At 44.6% G+C, this 20636-nt stretch overlaps 1 protein-coding gene across 2 annotated transcripts in view; it reads left to right on the top strand.

Moving 5' to 3' along the window:
* Positions 1–19941, top strand: part of atp7b (ATPase copper transporting beta) — a 53239-nt gene extending 33298 nt beyond the window's left edge. Inside the window, exons 7-21 of one of the 2 annotated variants that reach the window (XM_061716186.1) lie at positions 304–487; positions 1568–1801; positions 2229–2320; positions 2461–2588; positions 2697–2851; positions 3627–3761; positions 3839–4033; positions 8297–8479; positions 8571–8754; positions 14251–14391; positions 14468–14610; positions 14678–14881; positions 14947–15064; positions 15136–15238; positions 19553–19923. In XM_061716186.1, the coding sequence (XP_061572170.1) occupies positions 304–487; positions 1568–1801; positions 2229–2320; positions 2461–2588; positions 2697–2851; positions 3627–3761; positions 3839–4033; positions 8297–8479; positions 8571–8754; positions 14251–14391; positions 14468–14610; positions 14678–14881; positions 14947–15064; positions 15136–15238; positions 19553–19796 (2443 nt within the window). In that variant the 3' untranslated portion in view covers positions 19797–19923. Of the gene's footprint in view, positions 1–303; positions 488–1567; positions 1802–2228; positions 2321–2460; positions 2589–2696; positions 2852–3626; positions 3762–3838; positions 4034–8296; positions 8480–8570; positions 8755–14250; positions 14392–14467; positions 14611–14677; positions 14882–14946; positions 15065–15135; positions 15239–19552 lie in introns of both variants that reach the window. The other variant, XM_061716187.1, reaches the window with a different exon arrangement.
* The last annotated feature ends 695 nt before the right edge of the window (positions 19942–20636 follow it).

Consider the following 20636-nt stretch of genomic DNA (forward strand, 5'->3'; position numbering starts at 1 on the left):
ACCACTGTCGTCATGGATGCTGGGACATCACATTTCAAGGTATGGTGGGGGTATACAAGTGTTGGGAAAGATAATAACTAGTGAAATCCATCATGTTGTTCTGATTTGCATTTGTAGTTATTTTATATATATGTGTTAACTAATAGAATAATCAATACAAATAGACACAGAGTAATTCCATAAATGTATTTAAAAAACAAACATTTACATTTCCCCCTGAAGCCGAGGTGTGGCAGCTGCCATACCTTGCCATACCCAATTGACGCCCCTGAAAACAAGTATTTCCCAACCCTGTGTTCCCAGGTGGAAGAGCTCGTTCCTGCTCAGCCTGGTGTTCGGCCTGCCCGTCATGGGCCTCATGATCTACATGATGGTGATGGACAGCCAGCACCAGGAGCATGGAGGCTCCATGCCCGAGGAGCAGAACGTGCTGCCGGGTCTCTCCCTGCTCAACCTGGCCTTCTTCCTGCTCTGTACACCCGTGCAGGTGAGGGGGGAACCACATCAGAGCCTTCTTAGATGCTTGTAGCATCCTATCATGTAATAATTTCCTGAAAATGTAATAATGCCTGAAAATGTAATAACACCTGAAAATGTAATAAAATTTACACTTAACTCAATTGAAAATGTAATAAAACCCAATAATGTAATAACTTCCCCAATAATGTAATAAAATATCCTGATGGATATTGTAATAACTGGGACTTGCTGATTGGGCCGGAGCTTCGGGAGCTGCGTGCTGGCCTGCGGTCCCCACCCCCGGTCATCCCGTTGCTGCTTCCACCTGCCTGCTGTGCTGTTGCTGTCCCTGACCCACCAGTCTGGCCCTCGGCAGGAGGGTCCCCCCTTATGAGCCTGGTCCTGCTCAAGGTTTCTTCCTCCTAAAGGGGAGTTTTTCCTTGCCACTGTTTGGCTTAAGGTTTTTCTCCCACTAGGGGAGTTTTTACCTGCCATTGTTTATGTAATAACTGCTCGGGGGTCATGTTCTGGGTATGGATCTCTGTAAAGCGTCTAGAGACAACTCTGTTGTATTAGACGCTATATAAATAAAATTGAATTGAATTGAATTGAATTAATAACATTTTTTACCAATAATGTAATACCTTATTACATTATTGGGAATTTATTACATGATACTCAAAGTCTGCAATTTAACCCAATAGTCATTCTGGTGTTTCAAGTCCAGTGTATATAACATTCTTAGATACTTAAAACACAAAATGTAGAACTCTGGACTGAAAATTAACATATATATTACATTATTTGTCAAGTATTACATTATCAGTTTTGGAAAGAAAAAAAAAGACCCACCTGAAAATGTAATAAATTCCCAATAATGTAATAAGGTATTACATTATCGGTAAAAATGTTATTACAATATCAGTCAGGATATTTTATTACATTATTGTTGAAGTTATTACATTATTGGATTTTATTACATTTTTGATTGAGTTAAGTGCAAATTTTATTACATTTTCAGGCGTTATTACATTTTCAGGAAATTATTACATTATAGGGTGCTACAATGCTCTGTGGTGTTTTTACTCTGAGGCTCATCTCCCGTCAGATCTTTGGAGGACGGTACTTCTACGTGCAGGCGTACCGCTCCCTGAAGCACCGCACGGCCAACATGGACGTGCTGATCGTGCTGGCCACCTCCATCGCCTACATCTACTCCTGCGTGGTCCTGGTGGTGGCCATGGCGGAGCGGGCCAGCCAGAGCCCCGTCACCTTCTTCGACACTCCGCCCATGCTCTTCGTGTTCATCGCTCTGGGACGGTGGATGGAGCACATCGCAAAGGTAAAGTCAAACTGGAGTTGTGGGGGGATGAGGGGGGATGAGGGGGGATGGCATCCCCCCCTGAAATAAAAACGGTCCAAATCACCCCCCCTGTAAAACTGACATCCCTCCTTTCCATCCCTTATGTCATTTCATCAATGAATGTGGTTTTACTGCTATTTCAACATTTAGAGTCATCACCAGAAAAATAACACCAGAAAAATAACTTATTTGACAATCATGGCTGTAAGCCATGATCAGCAATAATAAAATAATAAAATGCTTGCAATATTTCAGTTGATTTGTAATGAATCCAGAATGTATGACGTTTTTGTTTTTGTAATTGCATTACAGAAAATCACAATATTCTAATTTTCTGAGACAGTCCTGTATATACATATGGTCCAGTCCAGTTTTCACTGATTGATTGTTATTTTTGCATTTTCAGAGTAAAACCTCCGAGGCGTTGGCCAAGTTAATGTCTCTCCAAGCCACTGATGCCACCGTGGTGACTCTGGGCCCCGACGACACCATCATCAGGTGAGACTCCCCAGACTGAAGTCTGCAGAGCTGCAGCTCCGCAGACTGAACTCTGCAGAGCTGCAGCTCCCCAGACTGAAGTCTGCAGAGCTGCAGCTCCGCAGATCAGCGTGTAACTGATGTATCTGTAAACCCGTCAGCGAGGAGCAGGTGGTGGTGGAGCTGGTCCAGCGGGGAGACGTAGTCAAGGTGGCCCCCGGAGGGAAGTTCCCCGTCGATGGTAAAGTGATCGAGGGAAGCTCCATGGCAGACGAGTCCTTAATAACAGGTAGGAGAAACCAGACTTCCTGCAAGCAGCTGGAGATTAAAGAAAAATCATGTTGGCCGTTAACTTCACTGGTTGCTGGTGTGATTTCTCTCTCGTGGTTTCTCTCAGGTGAGCCCATGCCCGTCAGTAAGAAGGTGGGGAGTCTGGTGATCGCCGGCTCCATCAATGCTCATGGAGCTCTGCTGGTGCAGGCCACTCACGTAGGAGCAGAAACCACGCTGTCCCAGATCGTTAAGCTGGTGGAGGAGGCTCAGACCTCCAAGGTGAGAGACAGTTTTAACCCTTGTTCTGTCTTTGGGTCAAAATGACCCAATTCTTCTTTCCTTCTTTCCTCCTGCCATGCTCTCTCCTTCCTTCTTCCTTTCCTCTTTTCCTTTTTTACCCTCCTTTACTCCTTTTTCTTCCTACCTCCCTTCCTTCATTCGTTCCTTTATTACCTTCTTTGCTTTTCCTTCCTCCTTTCCTTATTTTATCCATTCCTTCCTTCTTCCCTCCCTTCTTTCCTCCCTTCCATCTTTTCTCCCTTCCTTACTCCCTTTCCTACTTCCTTCCTTCTTTTCTCCTTTCTTCCTTCCTTCCTTCCATCTTTTCTCCCTTCCTCCCTTCCTTCCTTCTTTTCTCCTTTCTTCCTTACTTCCTTCTTTTCTCCCTTCCTTACTCCCATTCCTACTTCCTTCCTTCCTTCCTTCCTTCTTTTCTCCTTTCTTCCTTACTTCCTTCTTTCCTCCCTTCCATCTTTTCTCCCTTCCTTACTCCCTTTCCTACTTTCTTCCTTCTTTTCTCCCTTCTTCCTTACTCCCTTCCTTACTCCCTTTCCTACTTCCTTCCTTCTTTTCTCCTTTCTTCCTTACTTCCTTCCTTACTCCCTTTCCTACTTCCTTCCTTCTTTTCTCCTTTCTTCCTTACTTCCTTCTTTCCTTCATTCCTTCTTTTCTCCCTTCCTCCTCCCTTGACCCAAAGACATCACAAGGGTTAACTCACAGAAACAGCAAAGCCTAAAAAATCTACAATAAACTCAATGTTTTCATGCATCTTCAGGCTCCCATTCAGCAGTTTGCAGACAAACTCAGCGGCTACTTCGTTCCCTTCATCGTTCTTGTTTCTGTGATGACGCTGGTCGCCTGGCTGGCCATCGGATTTGTCAACTTCGACATCGTGAAGGAGAACTTCCCGGTACGTTGACTTCCGAAGGGCTGCGTGTGCAAACAGAGGAAGCTTCAGCTTCAGCTTCAGCTTTGTCCTCCTCCCAGGGCTACAACCAGAACATCTCCAAGGCAGAGGTGATCGTCCGCTTCGCCTTCCAGGCGTCCATCACCGTCCTGTCCATCGCCTGCCCCTGCTCTCTGGGGCTGGCGACCCCGACGGCGGTGATGGTGGGCACCGGGGTCGGAGCGCAGAACGGGATCCTCATCAAGGGAGGAGAGCCGCTTGAGATGGCTCACAAGGCAATGCACCTTCACACTCACGTTCAGCAGAGGAACTACATTACAGTTTTTCACAATTGCTAACACACGTTTTTCACAACCTAACGGCATTCTCAAAACTGCACACACAAAACTGAAAACATCACACACAAAATGCTAAACCCTGTCACTTCTTCTCCAGGAAGACTCTTTTCCATCAAATCTCTTAACTGTTCCCAAAATGGAGCTCATGTTTTCATTTGGTACACACAGCCATATTTTCAAATGATACACACATACCATTCATTTGGTACACACAACTAAGCATTTACTGCACACACACCAAGCATTCACAGCACAATGAAGTGCAAAACTGAAAACACAATCATAGAAATGGAACACACATGGATGTCAATGACTATTGAGAATAATCAATTTATCTTTTTGGAAGATTACTGTTTAGGCCTACTTTTGTCATAGTCAAACATAAAACAGCACAAACATATGCAGCCAAAAAATGTTTTATTTATTTTTCTTTTATACATTTTTGGACGTAAATGTACTGTGAACTGGCCTGCTCAAACCCCCCCTCCATCATGTCCTCCTCTTCCTCTCCCTCCTCCTCCACCTTGTTCTTCTCCTTGTCCTCCTCCACCTTGTCCTCCTCTTCCTCTCCCTCCTCCTCCACCTTGTTCTTCTCCACCATGTCCTCCTCTTCCTCTCCCTCCTCCTCCGCCTTGTTCTTCTCCACCATGTCCTCCTCTTCCTCTCCCTCCTCCTCCACCTTGATCTTCTCCTTGTCCTCCGCCTCCTTCTCTCTGTCTACCTACTCCTCTATGTCATCCTCCTCTCACTCTCAACCCTCTTCTTCTCTGGTTCTCCATTGTTCACCAAACAAAACATTGCTCTCAAGGCCCTATGATAGTGCAGTCCTGATTGCAAATGGCTCACCAGACGTGGATGTTTTGAGATTTGACCATGTGTGTGTTGTAGATTGATGCTTTGTGATTTTATGTGAGAAGTGTGTGCAACGACTGAACACTGAGTGTAGTGTTTTGACAACAAGGTGTGTTGTAGGTTGATGCTTTGAGATTTGATGTGAAAAGTGTGTCCAACAACTAAACACTGTGTGTAGTGTTTTGACAACAAGGTTGTGTGAAATTGACAACAGAGTGTAAAGAAGGAAAGTCAGAGTCTAATGCAGATAAGGGAGTGTGATGTAGTGTAAATTGTGTTGATTGATTAGGTACTTAAAGTGATGGTTGTGCAAATTGTGCCAAGTTTTCGTTTTTTGTGTGTTAACAATTGTGAAAAACTGTAACTGTTTTCAAAACGAATTTGACAATTTATTATGGAAAAGGCTTTTTTTTTTACTCATAAATTTGAAAAAAGGAAAAAATAAAGTTCTTTTCCTACCCTATAAACTAAAAACACAGATGATTCACATTTAAAGCTTCACAGTGAAGTACTTAAATGCTACTATTATTAAAAAAAAGTCATTTTAATTCCAAGACTGTACAGGACGGTCTCAGAAAATTAGAATATTGTGATTTTCTGTAATGCAATTACAAAAACTAAAATGTCATACATTCTGGATTCATTACAAATCAACTGAAATATTGCAAGCCTTTTATTATTTTAATATTGCTGATCATGGCTTACAGCTTAAGAAAACTCAAATATCCTACCTCAAAAAATTAGAATATTCTGGGAATCTTAATCTTAAACTGTAAGCCATAATCAGCAATATTAAAATAATAAAAGGCTTGCAATATTTCAGTTGATTTGTAATGAATCCAGAATGTATGACATTTTTGTTTTTTTAATTGCATTACAGAAAATAAAGAACTTTATTACAATATTCTAATTTTCTGAGACAGTCCTGTATATTGAGTCTGAGCCTGCAGCTTGGGCGCCCCCTAGTGGCCGTGAAAGGCCGGTGCATCTGAAAAAGCCCGTCCAACTCTGTGGCAACGAGACCATGTTTTTACCACATCACACTGGTTTTACTTTACAGTTCATCAATAATCACTCCCATAAAGGCCTGGGTTTTATGGGGATTTATTTGGCTTTTATTTAAGCATTAAAGGCAGTTTAGGCAAGCACAGCAATGAAATTACAACATGCATCTCCCATTAGCTGCCATTATAAAACTGTTATTGAAGGCAGGAGGAATGGTAGATTATATTTATTGATTGAAGTGGTTCCATCAGTCAGACGAGTGGAAACAGAGAGGGAAAACATTTCTGATGTTTCTTGATCTTCTAACATAATGCAGAAGAGAATGACGGTTGTCTGTGAGATATCTACATGTTTAACAGACCACTCTTTTACCTCTTAACCCTGGTGCTGTCTGCGGGTCCAGGAAGGAAGGAAGAAAGAAAAGAGGGAAGGAAGGAAGGGAGAAAAGAAGGAAGGAAGGAAGAAAAGACGGAAGGAAGGAAAAAAGGAAGGAAAGGAGAAAAGAAGGAAGGATGGAAAGAAGGGAGGAAAGAAGGAAGGAAGGGAGAAAATAAGGAAGTAAGGAAAGAAAAGAGGAAAAAAGGAAGGAAGGGAGAAAAGAAGGAAGGAAGGAAAGAAGGAAGGAAGGGAGAAAACAAGGAATGAATGTATGAGGGGAGAAAAGAAGGAAGGAAGAAGGAAGGAGAGAGCAGGAGTAAAGAAGGAAGGGAGGGAGAAAAGAGGAAGGAAGGAAGGAAGGAAGGAAGGAAGGAAGGAAGGAAGGAAGGAAGGAAGGAAGGAAGGAAGGAAGGAAGGAAGGAAGGGAGAAAAGAAGGAAGGATGGAAAGAAGGAAGGAAGGGAGAAAATAAGGAAGGAAGGAAAGAAAAGAGGAAAGAAGGAAGGAAGGGAGAAAAGAAGGAAGGAAGGAAAGAAGGGAGGAAAGAAGGAAGGAAGGGAGAAAAGACGGAAGGAAGGAAGGAAGGAAGGAAGGAAGGAAGGAAGGAAGGAAGGAAGGAAGGAAGGAAGGAAGGAAGGAAGGAAGGGAGAAAATAAGGAAGGAAGGAAGGAAGGAAGGAAGAAAGGAAGGAAGGAAGGAAGGAAGGAAGGGAGAAAAGAAGGAAGGATGGAAAGAAGGAAGGAAGGGAGAAAATAAGGAAGGAAGGAAAGAAAAGAGGAAAGAAGGAAGGAAGGGAGAAAAGAAGGAAGGAAGGAAAGAAGGGAGGAAAGAAGGAAGGAAGGGAGAAAAGACGGAAGGAAGGAAGGAAGGAAGGAAGGAAGGGAGGAAATAAGGAAGGAAGGAAGGAAGGAAGGAAGGAAGGAAGGAAGGAAGGAAGGAAGGAAGGAAGGAAGGAAGGAAGGAAGGAAGGAAGGAAGGAAGGAAGGAAGGAAGGAAGGAAGGAGAGAGCCGGAGGAAAGAAGGAACAGGAGAATGAGGTCATTTTGACCCAAAGACAGTACAAGGGTTAAAACAAAGGCTTTTTTTATTTAAACTTTTGTTTCTTGTCTGTTTCTAGTCTCATCAGCTAGTGAGCCGTTGTGGCGTCAGACAGGCACGCTTGATCACAGGCACTATTTATTTTTCATTTCATTTTCATTTCATTTATTTATTTATTTATTCAAACAGGTTAAAACAAAAACAAAATAATCAGAATACATAAAATGTATATACCGAAAAAAACAAAAAAAAACAAAGAAAACCATAAGCAAAACAAAGCAAATTAAAGAGACAACTCTATATGTAAATAAATATTTCCTGTTTGAAAGGGTGTAGGATGAAGTTTCAAAAAGCTTTTCTAGTCCTACCCCTTCTAATGTTCTGTTTTTACCGTTTCTTCATTTCACACAACTTCAAAAAGAAAAGCATAAAAGAAAAGAAAAAGTGGTTCAGCTGAGCAAGGCACTTTGGTCGTTGGCTGTCAGTTCATGTGTCCATTTCCGTTTTGTATCCATACAGAGTAGTGTTTTTAAAGATTTGTTTAAACTTACTTAGTGATTTGCATGATTTCATTTCATCTTTGCAGTTGTTCCACAGATTAACTCCCTTCACTGATACACAATGGGTTTTGTTCGTACATGCTGTTTTTTAAAATTACATATTCCCCTGAGATTGTGTTTATTTTCTTTTATTTGCAACAACTTCTGGATGTCTTGTGGCAACTGATGATGATTTGCTTTGTGCATGATTTGTAAAGTTTTGAAGTCGACCAGATCCTTAAATTTGAGTGTTATCAGTTTGATGAAGAGTGGGTTTGTTGATTCTCTAAAGGCCGCATTATTTACAATTCTTATTTAATTTTTAAAGGCTGGGAAGGTTTTCCTCAGCTGGGATCAGGTCTGACTGTCTCTGTGTCTCTGCGTCTCAGGTGGGCGTGGTGATGTTTGATAAGACCGGCACCATCACCAACGGCGTGCCGCGCGTCACCCGTGTCCTGGTGCTGTGGGAGATGGCCCGCATGCCCCTGAGGAAGATCCTGGCCCTGGTGGGCTCAGCGGAGGCCAGCAGTGAGCACCCGCTGGGCATGGCCGTCGCCAAGCACTGCAAACACGTGAGGCCCAACACCAACACCAGCCCTGCTTTCATGCGCTTTAAAGCTTTGGCATCTCTGTATCCACCTGAACCGAGCTTGTGTCCACCAGGAGCTGGGCTCTGATGTCCTGGGATACTGCCGGGACTTCCAGGCCGTCCCCGGCTGTGGGATCAGCTGCCGAGTTTCCAACGTGGAACATCTGCTGCTGCAGCAGGCTGACGAACGCTTCTTCCTGGCAGGAGCCACCACTGACGAGAGCAGCCTGCTCTCTGCTGGAGAAACCCCCTGCGAGGGTGTGTCTACTCGCTGATTCATGCATCCATCCCTTTTCTGTACCTCCTCCATCCTGTTTAGGGCCGTAGGGAGCCGGAGCTTGCAGGATGCTTATCATTAGTACAAAAAACTGCTTTCTTCGACATTTTTTATTGCTTTATGACTTCTGAACATTGTATGTGTAACATTTATGCAGAAAAGGCATCATGTAAAGCTTTTAATTACAGTTTCTGAAGGACAACTGGTCGTCAATCATGACAGGTTTCTCAAAAACTAGGTAACAAAGGGATGAACAGTCAATTTAAAGGGGACCTATTATGAAAAACAGGTTTTCTCTTCTTTAACATATATAAAGTGGTACATCCAAGTTTAGTTGCAGGAATCTGAGGGAACGGATGTAAGAACAAAACTGGACAAGAACATCTGAAACAACCACAACCAAATTCACTCTATCTGGATGGAGCAATTTAACTGGATAGTTTTTTTTAAAGGCCGAAATGAAATAGAGTAACGAGGCTGTTTTTAAAATGTAAGGAGTAAAAAGTACAGATAATTGCGTGAAAATGTAAGGAGTAAAAGTAAAAAGTCGTCCGAAAAATAATTACTCCAGTGAAGTATAGATAACCAAAATTTCTACTTAAGTAAGGTAACAAAGTATTTTTACTTCGTTACTTGACACCTCTGATTGTGCACCATGGAAGAGTGCCGCACATTGTTAAACAGACTGTGAGTTCAATTCCCGCCAGACTTCTTCATCCAGTTGTCTTTAAGTAGATCAAAATCCACTTTTAGAGTTCAACACTCAAAATGAAAAGATAAATGCACTAAGAGAGATGTCTTCCCCCAAGGATACTGGTGGTGTGGAGGGTTTGCTCAGGGCTCTAAGGTGCCAATGAAAGGGTGGTGCATGCTGGTTCAAACCCTCAGTATCTGGAGAGGTAGAGGCATCAGACCTTATACCTGGACCACTTTTAAAATGACGTCCTACTGACGATTGAAAACTGGCCAGGAATCCTGGGAAAGAGGCAAGAATGTGGGGCCTCATGGTAAACAGCTGAACATTGTTAAAGAGACTGAGAGTTCAATTCCCGGCAGAGGTCTTCGGCCCGTTGACTTTAAGTAGCACAAATCCACTTTTAGAGTTCAACGCTAAAAATGAAAAGATAAATGCACTAAGAGAGATTTCTTCCCCCAAGGATACTGGTGGTGTGGAGGGTTTGCTCATGGCTTTAAGGTGCCAATGAAAGGGTGGTGCATGCTGGTTCAAACCCTCCCCATCCTCAGTATCTGAAGGGGTAGAGGGATCAGGGAGGATGAGAAGGTTAGGGGGGGTCAGGTAGGAGGAGAGGGCATGAGGGATAGGGGCTATGAGGAGGGCTAGGGAGTAAGAGGACAGCTGAAGGGCCAGGGGTATGAGGTAGGAAGAGGAGGGCTTGGTGGTGTCAGGAAGGTTGAGAAGGCCAAGGGGGGCCAGGAGGGATGAGGAAGGTTTGGGGGGGGTCAGGTAGGATGAGGAGGGCTAGGGGGATGAGGTAGGATGAGAAGGTTAGGGGGGGTCAGGTAGGAGGAGAGGGCATGAGGGCTAGGGGCTATGAGGAGGGCTAGGGAGTAAGAGGACAGCTGCAGGGCCAGGGGTATGAGGTAGGAAGAGGAGGGCTATGTGGTGTCAGGAATGTTGAGAAGGGCTTTGGGGGTTAGGTAGGAGAAGGGCAAGGGGGGAAGGATGAGGTGTAAGGGGAGGAATGAGGCAAGAAGGTAGGTAGTAGTGCCCAGAGGATCAGGTAAGAGGAAATGGTGGGAGGGCCTTTTACAAATCAAAGCTTTGAAAAGGGTAATTACTTTCTTACCTCCTACCTGATCCCCTGGGCGCTCCTACTCAACCTTCCTGACCCCCCCAAGCTGTCTTTCCTCATGTCCCTAGCCCACCTCTTACACCCTGATCCCCCTTGCCTTTCTCCTCTAGTCCTCCTGCCCTCCTCATCCTCATCCTACCTGACCCCTCCTCATCCTCATCCTACCTGACCCCCTCCTCATCCTACCTGACCCCCTCCTCATCCTCATCCTACCTGACCCCTCCTCATCCTACCTGACCCCTCCTCATTGTCCTACCTGACCCCCCCTCATCCTACCCTATCCCCCTAGCCCTCCTCATCCTACCTGACCCCTCTAGCCCTCCTCATCCTACCTGACCCCCTCCTCCTACCTGACCCCCCTAGCCATCCTCATCCTACCTGACCCCTCCCTAGCCGTCCTCATCCTACCTGACCCCTCCTCATCCTACGTGACCCCTCCTCATCCTACCTGACCCCTCCTCATCCTACCTCATCCCCCTAGCACGCCTAACCTCTCATCCTCCCTGATCCCTCTACCCCTCCAGATACTGAGGATGGGGAGGGTTTGAACCAGCATGCACCACCCTTTCATTGGCGCCTTAAAGCCATGAGCAAACCCTCCACACCACCAGTATCCTTGGGGGGAAGATATCTCTCTTAGTGCATTTATCTTTTCATTTTTAGCGTGGAACTCTAAAAGTGGATGGGTGCTACTTAAAGTCAATGGGTCGAAGACCTCTGCCGGGAATTGAACTCACACTCTGCTGAACAATGTGCGGCACTGTTCCATGGTGCACAACATACTTGCCTCCTTTGCAGGCTTCCTGGCCAGTTTTCAGTCCTCAGTTGAAGGACATCATTTAAAAAGTGGTCCAATTATAAGGTCTGATGCCTCCAGATACTGAGGATGGTTTGAACCAGCATGCACCACCTTTTCATTGGTGCCTTAAAGGCATGAGCAAACACTCCACACCACCACCTACACTCAGACAGAAGACATCTCTCATATAGCGCATTTATCTTTTCATTTTTAGCGTTGAACTCTAAAAGTGGATTTGTGCTACTTAAAGTCAACGGGCTGAAGACCTCTGGCAGGAATTGAACTCTCAGTCTCTTTAACAATGTACAGCTCCTTACCATGAGGCCCCACGTTCTTGCCTCTTTCCCAGGCTTCCTGGCTAGTTTTCAATCGTCAGTAGAAGGACGTCATTTTAAAAGTGGTCCAGGTATAAGGTCTGATGCCTCTACCTCACCAGATACTGCGGGTTTGAACCAGCATGCACCACCCTTTCATTGGCACCTTAGAGCCCTGAGCAAACCCTCCACACCACCAGTATCCTTGGTGGAAGACATCTCTCTTTTGTCCTTTGTTTCAAGCTTTTAAAATGTTCAACATGTTAAAGAACATATTGAAGAGGGCACTGAACCTCAACACAAGCAGATACTCCTATTTAAATAAAAAAACTGACTAGTTCTCACATTTAATATTTGCCAGAGCATTCCTTGGTGTAATTTTCTGATAGTTTTGCATAGAATTGAACTCAGTCCTGCAACATCTCAAACACATTCTCTACCTCCTGAGCTTTACAGCAACCCATCAAACCAACTATGTGCCACAAGATTAACATCCAGACTGTCCAGACTGAGAAAAGTAATGCGTGTAGTGGCAGGATGGAGACGCACATTTTTATGTATAACACACCTGAGTGCACGTTACGGTTTGGGCCGTATTAACTGCCGAAGGACGGGGTAATTTTAGTGACATGACTCCACCACCAGGAGTGGCTCCTCCAGTGAACAGGATACCTGCTGGATTCTGCACAAACTGAGTGGCCATGGCATGAGTCGTGCGGCGACCATTGGGTGTGAAGACGACAAGATCAAAATTATCACCCCAACTGTGGATAGGGCCGATGCGCTTCTCTAGGCCAACTGCACGCAGGTACATATCTGGGTCCTCAGAAGCATATTTGGCAGCTGACTTCCGGAACCGTAGGACTTCATCATAGGTAGTGACAATGCCATGCTCATTTAGGTTCTGAACCAGTTCTGAGCTACCATGCTTATGGTGGAGTTTCACAGCAAGCCCCAGAGTTGTCTGATTCCAGCTCCTACTGATGTGCTGCTGGATGCATTGAGCAAGTCTAAGTGATGGTTTAGTCACCTTTCCTTCCTTGGACATGAGACTGGAGACAAGCTTGAGGAGGGTTGGACTTGTGTCTTGTATGTAGCTGCCAAGGTCATATTCACGGGGCAAGGGAATATTCCGGACTTCCGCCCACACTCTCCTAAGAAGCTTGGTGATATCATCATCATCACTAGAGGTTTCAGCTTGTTTTACTAGTTTGAGTGACTTACCAACGCACTGTCTAAAGCCAACAATAGTCAGGCACCCTTCAACCCTCAGTACAACTACAGTGTCACCATAATAATCACACAAGTTGGATAGCATCTGCTTCCTGCAGAGGTCCCCCGAATTAGCTTCATATACATCGTGTAACTCTGACACAGTCCAGGTCACCGACTTGTTTGCATTCATGTGGTCAATGACAGCAGCTAAGCAGCTATCAACTGGTTTATAACTAACACTTGCACTTGAGTCAATAGGCACCTTCCTAAAATCATTGTAGCACTTGGTGTGATACTGGGCATCAGCTGCAGGCAGGTCCAGGACGCCATTCACCCGTAGCTCCACTACCCTAGCCCAGTCATCCTGTCGCTCATCACATTTAGAGGGTTAGGGTTAGCTCTCTTGATTCTGAAATGTAAGTCCAATGTATTAAGCACATCAATAACCTCAAAATCGGCTAAAATTAATCAAAATCGGGAGTTGAAATTGAAAGTGTTGAGTTGAAATATGGCCACTTCTGGTTGAAACGGCCATTTTGAATTCTGAAAATGTCAGAAATGGATTCAGCATCATCAATAACCCCCAAAATCCATCCAATATTGTCCAAATAGGCCAAGCAATTGCTGAAATATTGTCCATATATGTGAGTATGCTAATTGTTGCTAATTATGCTAATTATGCTAATTGCCCAACATATGCAAGTTAGCATCCGGCAGTTTCTAAATGCTGGGGACCTATACTGTACATTTCTAACATAAAACTTTGGGGTACTCAACATTTCCGGGTTCACAATAGGGCTCTATAGGCTGGCAAATAGACTATAAACCCCCGAGCAATTATTACATAAACAATGGCAGGTAAAAACTCCCCTAGTGGGAGAAAAGCCTTAAGCCAAACAGTGGCAAGAAAAACTCCCCTTTAGGAGGGAAGAAACCTGGACCTGGACCAGGATCATAAGGGGGGACCCTCCTGCCGAGGGCCAGACTGGGGGGTCGGGGACGGCAACAGCACAGCAGGCAGGTGGAAGCAGCAACGGGATGACCGGGGATGGGGGACCGCAGGCCGGCACGCAGCTCCCGAAGCTCCGGCCTGCAAACATGCACAAAAGAGAAAAAAGGAGGGCCGGCACAAGAAACTACAGGAACGATGGACAAAAGTGATAGCTATGAGATACTTATAATAAATAAAAATGGAAATGGAGAAGAGAGGAAGGGAAGAGGAGAAGAAGGGTGAGAGGCACCGCTCAGTGATGGGGTATTCTGGTCTTAGACAGATTAAAACCCCAAAATAATTCACGTCTCCATTCAAACTGATTGATTTCTCTCCATTTCTAGTTCAGGGAGCCTCCTACTCGGTCCTGATTGGGAACAGGGAGTGGATGAGGAGGAACGGCCATCACATCAAAGCGGATGTTGATGCCGCCATGTCCAGCCATGAAACCAAAGGGCAGACCGCCATACTAGTGGCCATCGATGGTGAGGACAATTTAGACAAGACCTTGTTGATTCGGCTCCTCAAGTGGCCTGATTCTGTGTTGTTGGCCCTCCGCAGGTCTTCTGTGTGCCATGCTGGCCATCGCAGACACAGTTAAAGGGGAGTCGGCGTTGGCGGTGCACACACTGAACAGCATGGGCATCGAGGTGGTGATGATAACCGGGGACAACAGGCGCACGGCTAAGGCCATAGCAGCACAGGTGAAGCATTTGAAGAGCGCTCTTGGAGGCAGAAAGAACATGCGGTGATGGGTTTGTTTGGCTGCAGGTGGGGATCAGGAAGGTGCTGGCCGAGGTGCTGCCGTCACACAAGGTGGCCAAGGTGCAGGAGCTGCAGGAGCGAGGCCTGAGAGTGGCCATGGTGGGCGACGGCGTCAACGACTCGCCCGCACTCGCCTGCGCCGATGTCGGCATCGCCATCGGCACCGGGACCGACGTGGCCATCGAGGCGGCCGACATCGTCCTGATCCGGGTAGGTGGCCGGCGGAGAGCGTAGCGGTGACGTCTGTCAGGGGTTTGACCTGTTTCCCTCCGCAGAACGACCTGCTGGACGTGGTGGCCAGCATCGAGCTGTCCAAGAAGACGGTCCGCAGGATAAGGATCAACTTCGTCTTTGCTCTCATCTACAACCTGCTGGGGATTCCTATCGCTGCAGGTGAGCCACCAAGTCCTTCATTAACATGTTTCCTCAAGCAGATGGACGTTGAACGTTTGTGTCGCCCGCAGGAGTGTTCATGCCCGCCGGCCTGGTCCTCCAGCCCTGGATGGCCTCGGCGGCGATGGCCGCCTCGTCCGTGTCTGTGGTCCTGTCCTCTCTGCTATTAAGATTGTGAGTCCGCAAACATTTTACAACAACTCCAGACACTGTTTGGCCGATGATCAGAATCGGATTCTGGGTAGGCCTACATGATTTTTTTTTTTTTTTTTTTTTTATATATATGTTTTTATTGGCAGACTGCTTCCACAATACAGAGCAAAACAGATGAACATACCTTTTTTTTTTTCCTCCCTCTCCCCATCCCTCCCCCCACAGTTATCGTCATTAATTTTCTCTTGGGAATAGCAAAAAAATAAAAATAAAGAATAAAATAAATAATAATAATAAAAATGAAAGAAATAATAAATAAATAAAAATAAAAAGATAGTAATATAGTGACATAACAAAAAAGTAGTAGTAGTGCAATGAATGTAAACTTAAATAAGAAAATAAAATGAAAACGAAAACGAAATGGGTTATCTAGAGATTAATAATTATTTCTTAGATCAATAATTAGCAATTCCAGTAGTAGTAACAAGTTATACTAGTAAACACATGAGTCGGAATGTTGTCATATATCACCCCCAGAGTTATATGTATTAGTAATTAGGCTGTTACTATTCTTAGGGATAGAAAAACAAAGACATCAGCTCAGTCCTTTGGAAGTACTCTCAAATTTTCAAAATAAGTAATAAATGGTTGCCAGCTCAAGAAGAACCTTTCTAATGAACCTCTAATTGTAAACTTTATTTTTTCCAATTTTAAGAAATCCATAATATCTTTGAGCCATAAGGCAATAGAAGGAGGCTTTGGGGATTTCCACCCCAACAATATTCTACGTCTTGCTATCAGATACATGATTTTTTAAACTAGTATCAGTGGCTGTCGTTAAAGCAAATGACACAATGCGCCTGTCACACCTTTTCCAACAAATTTGATACAGTTTAGGTATCCTGAATTAGATTATTGTCATGTACTGGAACTAACACCCAAAGAATCTCCCTTTAAAGCATCTCTTTAACTCTAAATAAACTGTCCTTTTCAGATCAGCAGGAGTTCTTGGCCTTTTGCTTTAAATGCAAATGAGCTGCTTCTCTGCCATAAACCGTACACCAACTGGCTTCATCAGGTAAACCAGGTGCACGTAGGAAAGTGGCCTGGAGACATCACCCAGAGGTTTTCTTGATTGAGAAAGGAGTGAAAAAGTTGCAGGCCGCTCAGTGGTGCAATGGGTTGAGCAAGCAGCTCATATACAGGACTGTCTCAGAAAATTAGAATATTGTGATAAAGTCCTTTATTTTCTGTAATGCAAAAATGTAATACATTCTGGATTCATTACAAATCAACTGAAATATTGCAAGCCTTTTATTATTTTAATATTGCTGATCATGGTTTACAGCTTAAAGCGACACTACGTAACTTTTCCACCTTAAACTAATATTTCATCATCATCATTGTGATGGTACATCAACTTCCAACAGGTTTAATGAACCTCTGTCATGGTCTGGGGGGTCTGTATCTCCTTCACTGGCACTATGTAACTTTGAGGAGCATGGTAGGAACCCTGCCACACTAAAAAACTACACATTTTTACGGCTTTGACTGCTTTACGGCATACGTCACTTCCCCCTCCTTCCCGATTCGCAGTCGAGACGAAAATGGGCGGGGCTTGGAGCGCAGAGCTCAGCAGAAGCTGGTAACCCGTTGCTGTTATGGCTGCAGCAGCTCCACATAACAGACGTGGGGAAAAGATCCTAATGGTTTAACTTTTCAACGGTTTCCTGCTCGGAGGCAGAACCACGGAGGCCAAGTATCTGATATAACAAAGTAAAAGAGTGAAAGAGTCGTCGGCTAGCTTTGGGTCGCGGCTGTAACGACCAAACCTTCCACACAGTAAAGCCTGAATTATGGTTCTGCGTTAAATCGACGCAGACCTACGGCGTAGGGTACGTGGCGACACACAACGTACGGTGCGTTTCGCCGCGTGCCTTACGCCGCTCTGCGTCGATTTAACGCAGAACCATAAACAGCCTTAAACCACAAACACTCACACAGACGGGTCGGATCAAAACACGGGTTTTATTCCCCACTTCTCCAGCTAAACGCAGTTGCTGGCCAGCTCTCTGCGCTGCGATTAACCCCAATCTTCAGATAAAACTAGTTTGTTGAGGAAAAAATATTAACTGTATTTGTAGCTGCAGAGGAAAAAAATAATCTCACGAGGAAAACAAAAATATTGCTCACGCCTCGGAGCCTCTTCAACATAATATAGCAGTCAAAAAAAAGAAAAGAGAAGTAAGAGGGATACAAAACATGTACTGTATGTTGTACTATTATACAAATTTATTGAAACACATGGCTCTTCAGTAGGGATTAATTATTATTATAATTCATTCATTCATTCATTCATTCATTATCTTACCCGCTTTATCCCTTGCGGGGTCACGGGGGTCTGCTGGAGCCTATCCCAGCTTATTTTAGGTGAGAGGCAGGGGTTACACCCTGGACAGGTCACCAGTCCATCACAGGGCCACATATAGACACACAAACCATGCTCACAACCACACTCACGCTCACACCTACGGACAATTTATAATCACCAATTAACCTAACCTGCATGTTTTTTGGACTGTGGGAGGAAGCCGGAGTACCCGGAGAAAACCCACGCAAGCACGGGGAGAACATGCAAACTCCACACAGAAAGGCCCCTGCCGGGCCTGGGAGTCGAACCGGGGACCTTCTTGCTGTGAGGCAACAGTGCTAACCACTAAGCCACCGTGCTGCCATTATTATTATAATTAATAATCATTATTTTCTCCATATACCGCTCCCTGGCTTCCTTGTTTAAGGTATCCCGGTAAATTCCAGTTCCTTTCCAGCAGTTTAACATCTTTTTTTTTGCGTTCTGTCTGTTCACTTGGTGAAACAGAAAAGCGTCCCGTCTTCTATCAAAACAAATGCAGCCACGGGACAGGAGTTTTCTGGCAGTACGCGCTGGTGCTCATGGGAAACGTAGTGTTCTTTCTGGTAAAGCACTACCGCTTTTGTCCAAAGGAGCCGCCAAACTCAGAAAAGCTGAAAGTTACGTTGTGCTGCTTTAAGAGAACTCAAATATCCTATCTCAAAAAATTTGAATATTCTGGGAATCTTAATCTTAAAATGTAAACCATAATCAGCAATATTAAAATAATAAAAGGCTTGCTATATTTCAGTTGATTTGTAATGAATCCAGAATGTATGACATTTTTGCATTACAGAAAATAAAGAACTTTATCACAATATTCACATTTTCTGAGACAGTCCTGTACTGAGGATACAGTCCTCATGCAGCGGTCGCAGGTTCAAATCCCGGCCTGCGCACCTTTGCTGCATGTCATCCCCATTCTCTCTCTCTAACCCCTTCCTGTCTGCAACTTCAATAAAGGTTTTATATTCAACGCAGACTCAAGATACAAGTTGACTCAAGACTCAAGTTGAATAAGATACCAAAAAACTTTCCCAATGCAGCTTGGGAAAACTTAATTTTTCCATAAAATGTCATGTTACATTCATGCAGGTATGTTCTGCCAAGGTTCTCAAGGTTGACAGCCATTTGAAACTGGAAACTGTGAGTTTCTCATCGTAGGGTTTGATGAACGGTTTTCTGAAACAGGTTTCCAGATAGTTTAACCCTTGTGCTGTCTTTGGGTCAAGGAAGGAGGAAGAGAAGAAGGGAGGAAAGAAGGAAGGAAGGGAGAAAACAAGGAAGGGAGGATGGGAGAAAAGGGGAAGGGAATAAGGAAGGAGAGAGCAGGAGGAAAGAAGGAAGGAAGGAAAAAAGAAGGAAGGAAGGAAGGAAGGAAGGAAGGAAGGAAGGAAGGAAGGAAGGAAGGAAGGAAGGAAGGAAGGAAGGAAGGAAGGAAGGAAGGGAGGGAGGGAGGGAGGGAGGTAGAAGGAAGGGAGAAAACAAGGAAAGAAGGAAGGAAGAGAGAAAAGAGGAAGGGAAGAAGGAAGGAGAGAGCAGGAGGAAAGAAGGAAGGAAGGGAAAAAGAAGGAAGGAAGGAAGGAAGGAAGGAAGGAAGGAAGGAAGGAAGGAAGGAAGGAAGGAAGGAAGGAAGGAAGGAAGGAAGGAAGGAAGGAAGGAAGGAAGGAAGGAAGGGAGAAAACAAGGAAAGGAGGAAGGAAGAGAGAAGAAGAGGAAGGGAAGAAGGAACGATAGAGCAGGAGGAAAGAAGGACAGGAGAATTAGGTCATTTTGACCCAAAGACAGTACAAGGGTTAACTGTCCTACACAGTGAAAGAAAGAGATGAGTTTATGTTTGTGGAAGTGTAGAAGAGCGTAGAGCGATGGAAACGTCCCGGCTCATTGAGCTGGAGGTGAGACTGACCGGCTCCGGTTTCCCGCAGGTACAAGAAGACGGCGGTGGAGCTGTACGAGTCGCGGGCCAGGGGCCAGATGAGGAGCCTTCGCTCGTCCCAGATCAGCACTCACCTGGGCCTGGACGGCCGGCGGCGGAGCCCCGCCCTGCCCAGCAGGACCCGGGACCCGCTGGGCCAGAGCAGCCCGGGCCCCCCCAGGGCCCCGGGGCCGCCCGCCAGCGCCGGCCAGGACCAGCACCGTCGTTCGCTGCTGGACCTGCACGTGTTGTAAAGGGAAGATGGAGGCGACGTTGGTCCCGGTTCTCATGTTTACCCGTTTAGTCCAGGGGCCAGAGCCCAGAATTTCACTGGTCAGTACCACTCAAGGTGACCAAACTTACTTATGATTTCTGAAAAGATCCATGTCTGTAGATGATATTTTGGTATGAAAACCTTCCTGAGTGGCAGCTGGATCAGAGTTATCAGCTCATGAAGTTCAGAAAATTACATTTTAGATGCTGATGCATATCCTGGTTTATGTGTCACAATATTGTCTTTGGTATCATATTAAAGGGTATCATCATTTTTTGAATAAGATACCAAAACTTTCCCAATCCAGCTTTGAAAAACTGAATTTTTCCATAAAATGTCATTTAACTACGGAAGAGTATTAGGGCCATGCAGGAGAAAAATAAAAATAATAATTTAGAGGAGGAAGATTTTATTTTCATTATGCACTCAAAAAAAGTCGAAATGTCGAGAAAAAAGTTGAAATGTCGAGAAAAAAGTCGAAATGTCGAAATTAATGTTGAAGTACAATTTCGAGAATAAAGTCAAAATGTCGATAAAAAAGTCGAAATGCATTTCAACTTTATTCTCGAAATGCCGACTTTATTCACGAAATTTTGACTTTATTCACGAAATTTTGACTTTATTCTTGAAATTGTATTTCAACATTAATCTCGACATTTCGACTTTTAAGCATTCATTCAAGCTAAGATGTGAATCTTTCTGACCAACATAGAGGTCACTGCAGCTCTTTAAACTATAAACAACATACATTTTTACACAATTTTTGCCTAAATGATATACTATGTTTTAGCCCTGTGTCAACTAGGAACAACAGAGACAC

Source organism: Cololabis saira, chromosome 24, assembly GCF_033807715.1.
Source record: "Cololabis saira isolate AMF1-May2022 chromosome 24, fColSai1.1, whole genome shotgun sequence".
NCBI classification, from domain to species: domain Eukaryota; kingdom Metazoa; phylum Chordata; class Actinopteri; order Beloniformes; family Belonidae; genus Cololabis; species Cololabis saira.